Here is an 11186-nt window from a genome sequence, read left to right on the forward strand (position 1 = left end):
TTTATATATTTGGAGATATTTGTAGTTTTCTTGTTTCTGTCTCCGGCATACAGCCACAGCGGACCTTCTCCTACCTTGTCTGTATAGGTGTGGCTTCCCCTCCATCCAGGCTGCCTCTCCCAGTCCCTTCCCCAAGAACTATAATCTGCCCACTTTCCTCTCTTGTCTTGAGCCATTTTATCTCCCTGTTCTTTCTAAGTGACTCAGCCATCCTTTCCTGAGATGCTTGTGAATGTCCTGTGTCCTGCACTAGGTCATGAGGGAACAGCCGTGGACAGAGACAGGTGAGGTCCCTCCTGTCAGTGGCATGATGGTACACACAGCAGTGTTTCCGATCATGCTGCAGTGGGGGAATAAGACAGGATACCACCTTAGGCATAGTCAAGAGATGCTTGTGTCTCCACAGAGGTAGAGTTCTAGGGGCCTGGAGAATGAGAAAGCACACAAGGGAATGTGTGTTAAGTGGAGAGCTAGCAGAGGCAAACAGAACAGCAGAGGCGGGTTATTGGCTCTCTCCCATGGCCCTTCCTTGCAGGTGACGTCCCTGCTCACTGCCTTTGCGTCCTTCTTAGCCTGCTGCCACCTGGATGGTCCCAGCCACTGTGGCTTTATCATTAAACCTCCTGTCTCACCGGTCTCAGAACCCCCAGCTGGCCCTTGGCAGTTACTCAGAGTGGCATTGTACTCCAGAGTGAGCTCTGCTCCCTCTTTCCAGGTCCTCCACCAGGGTGAACCACTGCCTCCCAGCCTTGGCCCCTTGCTGTCACTCCCGAGCCTCAGTCTCTGCCTGCTCCTGGCCCTCACTGCTGTGGTCCTTTAGTCACTCGTGCTGTGGCACTGGCAGCACTGGAATGACTGAGGAAAGAAACTCTCAAAAGTCAGAGTTTCAGGGTTTTCCCTTTATGAAGTCTTTTCTTAATCATCCCTTTGTTCATGCCCAACTCCTCCCTGGTGACTTCTGTCTTCGGCCTGTGCTTTCTTGAATATGCTGACTCCATAGGATGCTACCGTTCACCTTCTTCATTATACAATCGTTTGTTAGAATGTGACTACAAATTACTTTGAAGCTTGCCTTTTAAGTAGAGCAAAAATAGATAATTAAAGCAGATTTGTACTAGAGATTCCATAATTACTATAATGAATATGCATTATAGAAGATGCTACCTAATTATCAAAACCCTTGTATTTAAATAGATGAAATTAAATTTCAGATTAACAACTATTTTTAAATAAATCAGGATTGTTTGTTGTTTCAGAAGAAAGAAATACTCATTCCAATTACCATTTTTTGTCAGAGTGCTGTGTGATGGTGGAGCCATGGTCTTGCTGCTCAGTGAGGATCACCACAGGTACCTTAGAGACTGTGGAGGCAACGGCATTCCTCTAACATCCCAAGACAACATCACTGACCCTGAGATGAACCCTGACAAAAGAACTGGCGCATCAGGCACAGCATCTCCTTCACGTAAAACTAGTAGCTCCCAGTGCCCGAGCAGAGTGTTGCCCTGTGGCTCCCTGGTGCCAGTGGAGTGCTTCAAAGTTAGCCTTGGAAAAACAGATGCATTCATATGTAAATATAAGAAGGTGCGTGCTTCTGGACTGTCACCAGCTGGATACCATGAGCCGGAAGCACATCAGCAGATGGCAGCCCTTCAGGAATCCCCCCATCTTCAGGATTCCTCAGAGCCCCAGAGCCCGAGTGCACAGCCTCTGCAGAGGGTGCAGCTAAGGAACAGCCTTGTTGAGTAAGGCTTCCTGCTCTCCAGGACTCAGTGTTCGTGACAAAGAGCACTTGGTGAAGATTTTGAAGATTCTGTCTGAAAACTGCTTCATGCCAGAAATCAAACTTTTAGAAATGAGAAACCTTTTATGTGTAACTTTTTTTACATATTAAACTTTATTTTTAACCTATAATTTGCTTCTCCATTGAAATGAAAATAATTTTTATTTGCCATTATTGATGACTCATATTTTGTAAAACATCAGATAATAACAGTAAGCTGGAATTCCTCAGCATGATGAAAATGCATTTTGCTTTTTTAAACCATTTGTTTTTGTTTCATGTCTATGTATGAGTGCCTACCTGGTGTAGGTGTGCATGTGTGTAGTGTTGCTGGAGGACAGCATCGTGTCCCCTAGAACTGGAGTTACAGGTGCTTGTGAGCTGTCGTGTGGGTGCTGGCAACTAAATCCAGGTCCTCGGCAAGAGCAGCAAGCGCTCTTATCCACTGAGCCATCTCTCTAGCCCCTGGAATTTGCTTTTTTGAAAAGGCTTTAATGGATTGTTTCCTTACTTCCTCTGTAGAGAGTCAACGTGTATCTTGTGTTTGCTGATTGAGAAAGGGAAATTGAAAGGTAGTGAACATATATTTTCTTATTTGACCTTTTATATACTAACTACTTCTTGTCAGGTTTGACACCATTTGAGCAGCCTTCTATGTTTAGGAATTCCCTGTCTGTGATTCTCATCTCCGCCATAATTTGCCTTTCAAGTAGGGTCTGGTGTTTATTCTAGCTCCACCCCCATGAAAATACATTGACTAGTACAAAGTGTGTGTCTGTGTGTGTGTCTGTGTGTGTGTGTGTGTGTGTGTGTCTGTGTGTACACGCATGCAACAGCAGCAGCATCAAGGGAGTCTTTGTCAAAACATCCCTGCCCTGGAGTTTTAGCTCCTAGGCTGGCTTTCTGGCTTTGCTGGGTGAATTTGTAATGCTGCATGCTAACATGCTTGAATACGTTCTGCCTTCGCTCAAACTCCAGATTGCTTGCTAGCAACTAGGATGCTAATATGGAACTAGACACTTAGGGACAAAAGGCCCCCAGAAATGTGAGTGTGTTGTTGGTTGGACAGCCTGGCTGGGTGAAAAACAGGTTATAGATAGCATTGTAGCAAGCTGGTGGCAGGTCTTGGTAGTGAAACGATCCATTGCTCCTCTGCTTACCGACTACCTTGGGCTGCGTAAAGACCCTGAGGAACACCAGCTCTGTGGAGTAGCTTTTGTTAATAACAGAACTTGACATTCAGGTTTGCATAGTCCCTCCTTGAGCCAGTGCAATGGTCTCAGCCATGGGCAACTTTTGTCTGTAGATGACGTATGGCAATGTCCTCAGACTTTCTGGCTGCCACCTTAGGAGGCAGAGAGAGAAAACTGGAGTCTAATGAATAAAAACAAGGAACTGTGAAGCATCCAGCAATGCATAGAACAGACACTCATAACAAAATGCCACCCGTGCGGAGCTGAGAAACATGGGCTGGTGAAGGCCGGGGATGCTGGGAATTGCCCAGGATTATGTGAAGACAGCCCCTTCTGGTCATCATTGGACTGAGGCAGCAAAAGAGCAAACTCAGAATGGGAGCCTGTGAGGTACCACGTTATATCAGTTGAATTCACAGCCTAGCTGGGTCTCGTAGGTGGAAGAAGTTAGTATATGATGAGGAGAGGAGAGACCTTAGACCTGAATGGAGACATGGATGACTCACCTCCCTCAACCCCACTCAGGCTTCTGGGTGCTCCTGTTGAGCAAGCCCACATTCATTAGCAGGTGTTCTTCATGCCTTGTGGCTTCTAGGGCCTCAACTGAAGACAGAACCCAGCAGCCTTGGGACCTGGGGAGAAGAGGGCTTGTGCAGCAGAACTCTGAAGATTGCTAATTGATAGACAAAAATGGGGCGGAAGGGGGTCTGTTCGATCTTAACCAAAATTTAATTTTGGTCCAAAATTAGATCTGTTGCAATTGATGCAGTTAATATAGGCCTCTGTATCTATAATGGAAATGGGGACCTGGGAAGGCATGGCGGTTTGAATAAGAATGGCCCCCATAGGACCATCTGTTTGAATGCTTAGTCATCAGGGAGTGACACTTGAGAAGGATTAGGAGGTGTGGTCTTGTTGGAAGTATGACATTGGGAGTGGGCTTTGAGGTTTCAAAAGCCCAAGCCAGACCCAATGGTTTTCTCTTCCTGCTACCTGTGGATCCCGGCATAGAACTCTCAGCCACCTCTCAACACCATGATCTCCTGTATGCCACCATGACAATAATGGACTAAACCTCTGAAACTGTGAGCCAGTCCCAATTAAGAGCTTTATTTTATAAGGGCTTCCTTGGTCATGGTATCTTATCATAGCAATAGAACACTGGCTAAGACAGAAGGGCTCTAACCATATGAATACATGATCAACTGAAACCTAAGCTTAGTTGCTTCCCTAACTACCTGAATCTGAATACCAGAATTCAAGATATATTGAAGAATCAAAAGCCTTATACAGAAAAGCATTGGAATAGACATATTTGCCCACCTTTCAATTATTTCTCTCCCAAAGCCCCAAAAAAATGTGTCTTCCGCTTCAGCATTGAGGGTGGAATTTTCTCTGTAGGGGCTGGACTGTGGAGGTGGGGGATGTTGGATGCTGCTGTCACCGTAGGCCTGATCTCAGTAGGGAAGATGAACACTGTGAGAGGCAAAGAAACAGCTGTCAAAGGGCAGACACATGTGGAGTCCAGGGCCTGAGTGGTACCTTCCATGTCTCATCCCCAGGACCACGGGTAAGGGAGACAAGTTGAACAGCCCTAGAGGGCACTCAACACCAATGGCGAGGAAGTCTATAAAGTCTCACCTCTTACGTGTAACTGGAACTATATGATAACTAAGCTCTTACTGGAACCACCGGCAAGTTATAGTTAACCAATTATACTTGGTTATAGTTAGCTAATTCCCACAGTAAGTCTTAACACTGTACATCAAGCCCTTTGAATGGAAGGAGGGAAGGGACAACTTTCCAAGGAAAGAATTATGACCAATTAAAATAACTGCTCACCAAGCAAGGGGGACATCTAGACCTCTCTTTCCATTGCGGGCCGACAGTGACCTCTGTTAGCCCTCATCCCTGAAGTTCCAGCTACCACTGCTGTCCACTGCTCAGTGTGAAGGCTAATGAGGCTTCAACGGTAAGTGAACCTTTGACCCTAAACTGCCTTAGGGTCCTAATCTACACAATAAATACTACATACCTACTGTTGACAAAGCCTTTGTGTTCATTGCTTCTGCTGCCACAAAATACCTGCTAAAAGCAACATAAGAACAAGTATATTGTGACTCAGGGTTTGACATTACCTGCCGTCCCTTGTAACTTGGCATGGTGACAAGATCATGAAGCAGCTGGTCACAGTCTACCAGGAAACAGAAGGCAAAGAACACTGCTGTTTACTTTTATTTTTCCGTTCATTCAGTCCAGGACCCCAGTCCATGAAAATGCTGCCATCCCACATGAAGGGTGGGTCTTCCCACCTAATTCAGAAACTCCCTCATGGACAGTCACAGAGGTCTGTCACCATGGTGATTCTAAACCCCATCTAACTGTCAGGATTAATAATCACGGAGCTGTTCTGAGCCTGAAGCACATTCATGACCCAAAGCCCTAGTTGAGTTCAAACATTGAGGGGGGGGCAGACATAAGAAACAACTGACATCATTTATTTGCTAGGTTAGGACAGTTGTGTAACTGTGAAGATGGGCAAGTTCCGGCCTGGGAGAAATGAGATTCTCTAAAGGGACACCTGCGACTCATTCTGTCACACTGTTGGAACAATGAACCCCAAAGAAATGAAAATTTCCCCAGGAATCTACTAGGAGAAAGAGAAGATCCCAGCCAGAGGGAGAACTTGTTACACAGAATCCACAGTTCTGGCAACATGCCAGCCCACCCTACAGGATGAGACTGAAACCCAGATAATGGATCAGGGTGGGCAGGACCACACGTTGGCCTTGACTACTTGGTTGTGTGGATCTTTAGCGTTTATCTTTGTCTTCTGGATACTAAGATGCATTTAGGGGAGTTGCTGTTTCTTTGTCCCTCTTGCCAGTGTGGCTACATTGAATACATGTTTCTGCTTTCCAAAATTAATTTGACTATTAATTGGCTTATTGAGGACAGGTGGCCAAAACTGGCTTGAGGCATAGGTTGTAACCACCCAAGTTAAGCAGCTAGGTGGTTGTGAAGTAGACTAGATTTTGCTTTTTTTTTTTTCTTTTTCTTCTTTTAATGCATGTGCATGATGTGAATGGGTATACACACACACACACACACACACACACACGTATGTATGTATGCTTGTGTATGTAGGGTCTCATGCATGTCCATGCAGGTAGAGGTTCAAGGTTGATGTTCTAAAGCACTCTTCAGCTTTATTCTTTTGGAGGCAAGGTCCCTTAGTCCCAGATCTGAAGTTATGGCAAGTCTAGCCAGCCAGCCTGCTCCAGAGATCCCTGGTCTCTACCTTCTGAGGCTGGAATCACCTGCCATCATACCCACTCAGAATTTACATGGCTGCTAGGATTCCAAACTTCAACCTTCTTACTTCTAGGTGTAAAGTGGCACCCCAAAATGGCAGTGCTGGTGGCATTGTCTGGGTGAAGGACTTTGGCTGGGTGAAGAAGGGTTGTTACTAGAAACGTTTGTTTACTAGAAAAGCAAGTCCCTTTAAGGGGGTTCTTTTGTAAGAGACCAGCCTTAACCTTTCCCCAAAGGTCAACCACCTCCAGCAAGGGCACTTAATTCCCTGTCAGTCCTAACAACCAGTATCACTTTAAAACCTTCACCCTGTTGACTCATAAAATCTGCTTGCTTTTTGGTCCTCAAGAAGCCTTTCTACCGGTGGAGTGGGCTAGTTCTGTGGTTTCACTGAACCCTTGCTTGCACTTGCTTGTACTTTAAGGGCTGAGCAATCCCCCACCCCTGTATTATGTTTTTAATTAGAACAGGTTTCGCTGAGATTGTGAAGTTTAAGCAAGTGTATCAAGGTGATGGAGAAATGTTTCAGGCAGGAGGAATAGGGAGGTGGTCAGGCCTGTTTCGGAGGCGGAAGAACAGCAAGGGTACCTGGAGCAGAGTGCAGAATGGCAGACCAGGATGGTGCATGTCAGAGGCGTTGAGGCAGATTATAAAGGCTGGCTTTAACACGCAACACTGAGGGCATATTTAACAGCTGACAGGATCTAGCACACATGAGCGGCAAACTGTCGGAAGGAAAGGTAGAAGTAGAAAATTGGCTGTATACTTGTTTGTTTGATTGTCCTCCTGCCTCTACCTCCAGAATGTTGAGTTGTACCACACCTGACTAGCTTGGAGGGTGTTGTTGTTGTTGTTGTTGTTTTCAGTAACACAGGCAAGAGAAAACTATGATGTACTCCAGGATAGGTACAATAGAAGCAGGAGGAGGTGGCCTGTCTATGCTCTAAAAGTAGACTAAACAGAATTGAGGGCATGTTTGACAGCAGTGTGATGGATGACAAGGTGACAAATGACTGCTAGACCTTTGGGCATGCACCTGAAGCAAGGGAGTTGCTGTCAACGGAGAGGGGGGAAGGTTGCAGAGACAGTGGGGCAGGGATAGGTTTACGGGTATCAGAAGTTCAATTTTTAGACTAGATAGTCTAGACAGCCTAATTTCAATTTGTCTAGCCAAGACAATCCAAACTTACAAATCTAGTTTACACTTGCTTGCTAGACGGTTTTAGACTTTCTAATTTTAAACACACATTAAACAAAGTGGAGATGTCAAATAGGCAGCTGAATATTTGAATCTGTAGTTTAAGAAAAAAGGTCTCCTCTCCTCTGGAGATGCACATGAGGACACTGGGCATGTGTTTAGAGTGGCTTAAAGTTGAGTGGTGTCACCAAAGAACTAAGCATAAGAGAAAAGGAACTCAGTGTGAACTCCTGGATAGACTCTGTGCCCATGGAAGTTGACTGATGGATTAGAACCTGTAGTAGGAGGGTCCCGTGTTTGTCCCACCCACCCGGCTAGCTTAGCCCCAAAATAACCACACAGAAACTGTATTAATTAAATCACTGCTTGGCCCATTAGCTCTAGCTTCTTTTTGGCTAAGTCTTACATCTTAATTTAACCCATTTCTATTCATCTTTCTCTGGTGGCGGCTCCATGGCATCTCTCTCACTCCGCTCTTCTTTCTCCCAACATTCAGTTCCATCTTCCCCACCTACCTAAGTTCTGTCTTATCAACAAGCCAAGGTAGTTTCTTTATTCATTAACCAACAAAAGCAACACACAGACAGAAGGACCTCCCACACCAAGAACCCGCTACTGTGGAGAGAGACCAGGATGTTACAGTTCCAAACACTAACTCCCTTGTCTTGGGCTAGCTTTAGACTGGAAGCAGCCACTCCTTACCCAGGTGCCTCTGTGTCAGAACTCACACCCTGTGATTAATGAATACAAACCTTTGGAATCTCTTAACTTAGATTAGTCTCCGGCATCTACCACCCCCAAAGCTAAAGATGTCATCATACAGCATTTTGGGCCTACAGAAAAGCTTCCCCCATCTTACTGTTCCCACCTCTTGTATGTGCCCATCACGGTGTTTTAAACTTGCTTTGGTTTGTAACGTCCTTTGTTCTGTAAAACTAGAAAACATCATGAAACTGCCCCCAGCATAGAATTTAGAATTTAGGGTAATGGGGGGTGGGGTGGAGTGTAAATCTGTGTTGCTAAGCCATGGTCACTCAAAATGGCTCCAGAATAAACTCTCTTATTTCTTTTAAGATGAGAGATGAGAGTTTTTTATAAGTAGGGGCCCAGGCTGAGCCCTGCATTCCTCCAACACTTACAGAGGGGCAGAGATGGAGCCACCAGGGAGGAAAGGCAAGCATGGAAGTGTGTGTACTGGGGTTATGGAGGAGTAAGGAGTCACCCTACCTATGAGCTAACTGACCACACGGGAAAAGGAAGGAAATCAGTCACTGGGTTTGCCAACAAGGTCATCAATGGCTTTGGCACTAGAAGGTTTTCTAAGAGGAGAGGAGCAGGGGCTGGAGGGATGGCACAGCGGTTAGGGGCACTGACTACTGTTGTAGAGAAACTGAGTTCAGTTCCCAGTACCCACATAGTGGCTCCTAACATCCGTAAGTCCAGTTTCAGGGGGTCTGACACCCTCTTCTGACCTTCAAAGTCACTGCATCCACACAACGCACCCTCATACACATAAAATAAATAATTTTAAAAGAAGATAAGAAGTAAGTCAGACTACAGGGCTAGGGTCAAGAGAAAATAGAAAGGATGATAGAGATCTAGGTTTTGAAAAGGGAAGCAAAGAGATGGGGTTGTAAAGATAGAGTGAGAGAACATTTGATGAAAGCATGAAGAGTGGATATACACACATGTGCACATACATCTGTAGCATGAAGAGTGGGTATACACACATGTGCACATACATCTGTAGCATGAAGAGTGGATATACACACATGTGCACATACATCTGTAGCATGAAGAGTGGGTATACACACATGTGCACATACATCTGTAGCATGAAGAGTGGGTATACACACATGTGCACATACATCTGTAGCATGAAGAGTGGGTATACACACATGTGCACATACATCTGTAGCATGAAGAGTGGGTATACACACATGTGCACATACATCTGTAGCATGAAGAGTGGGTATACACACATGTGCACATACATCTGTAGCATGAAGAGTGGGTATACACACATGTGCACATACATCTGTAGCATGAAGAGTGGGTATACACACATGTGCACATACATCTGTAGCATGAAGAGTGGGTATACACACATGTGCACATACATCTGTAGCATGAAGAGTGGGTATACACACATGTGCACATACATCTGTAGCATGAAGAGTGGGTATACACACATGTGCACATACATCTGTAGCATGAAGAGTGGGTATACACACATGTGCACATACATCTGTAGCATGAAGAGTGGGTATACACACATGTGCACATACATCTGTAGCATGAAGAGTGGGTATACACACATGTGCACATACATCTGTAGCATGAAGAGTGGGTATACACACATGTGCACATACATCTGTAGCATGAAGAGTGGGTATACACACATGTGCACATACATATGTAGCATGAAGAGTGGGTATACACACATGTGCACATACATCTGTAGCATGAAGAGTGGGTATACACACATGTGCACATACATATGTAGCATGAAGAGTGGGTATACACACATGTGCACATACATATGTAGCATGAAGAGTGGATATACATATATGTGCACATACATATGTAGATATAGAAAACCCAAGTAACATTTTATATTTTAAAATAAATGTATTAAATGTGTATAAAATCCTAGGAGAGTTGAGAAATTGATGAAAAAAAGAGGGGGGACATTCTGGGGCAGCATCCCTGAATCAGGGATGAAATGTTGTCTGCAAGCAGAGGGATTGGCTCGCCCATGGTTATGGGTGGAAAGGAGTATTGTACAGGCATGCCTGCTATAACATAAATATATACCTAACATTTATTTCACTCTCAAATTCATGCTCTAAAAACAACAGAATTTCTTTTAAAAATAGGGCATCTCTTGGGTATATTCCCAAGAGTGGTATTGCTGGGTCCAGGGGTAGGTTGATCCCGAATTTCCTGAGAAACCGCCACACTGCTTTCCAAAATGGTTGCACAAGTTTGCATTCCCACCAGCAATGGATGAGTGTACCCCTTTCTCCACAACCTCTCCAGCAAAGGCTATCTTTGGTGTTTTTGATTTTAGCCATTCTGACAGGTGTAAGATGGTATCTCAAAGTTGTCTTGATTTGCATTTCCCTGATCGCTAAGGAAGTTGAGCATGACCTTAAGTGTCTTTTGGCCATTTGAACTTCTTCTGTTGAGAATTCTCTGTTCAGCTCAGTGCCCCATTTTATAATTGGGATGGTTAGCCTTTTACAGTCTAGTTTCTTGAGTTCTTTATATATTTTAGAGATCAGACCTTTGCCAGTTGTAGGGTTGGTGAAGATCTTCTTCCAGTCAGTGGGTTGCCTTTTTGTCTTAGTGACAGTGTCCTTTGCTTTACAGAAGCTTCTCAGCTTCAGGAGGTCCCATTTATTCAATGATGCCCTTAATGTCTGTGCTGCTGGGGTTATACGTAGGAAGTGGTCTCCTGTGCCCATACATTGATGGATACTTCCCACTTTCTCCTCTATCAGGTTCAGTGTGTTCTGACTGATATTGAGGTCTTTAATCCATTTGGACTTGAGTTTTGTGCATGGTGATGAATATGGATCTATTTTCATTCTTCTACAGATTGACATCCAGTTTTGCCAGCACAATTTGTTGAAGATGCTCTCTTTTTTCCATTGTATACTTTTAGCTCCTTTATCGAAAATTAGGTGTTCAT

The 11186-nt window shown here is 44.6% G+C and overlaps 1 protein-coding gene across 2 annotated transcripts in view; it reads left to right on the forward strand.

The window, feature by feature from the left end:
* Thumpd2 (THUMP domain containing 2) overlaps positions 1-1957 on the forward strand; it is a 41728-nt gene extending 39771 nt beyond the window's left edge. For both annotated transcript variants that reach the window (XM_050163521.1, XM_050163522.1), the window contains one exon: positions 1296-1957. In XM_050163521.1, coding sequence (XP_050019478.1) covers positions 1296-1749 — 454 coding nt within the window. In that variant the 3' untranslated portion in view covers positions 1750-1957. The remainder of the gene's footprint in view (positions 1-1295) is intronic.
* The last annotated feature ends 9229 nt before the right edge of the window (positions 1958-11186 follow it).

Source organism: Alexandromys fortis, unplaced genomic scaffold (genome assembly GCF_014885135.2).
Source record: "Alexandromys fortis isolate MF-2015 unplaced genomic scaffold, M_Fortis_MF-2015_v1.1 scaffold_136, whole genome shotgun sequence".
Lineage (NCBI taxonomy): Eukaryota > Metazoa > Chordata > Mammalia > Rodentia > Cricetidae > Alexandromys > Alexandromys fortis.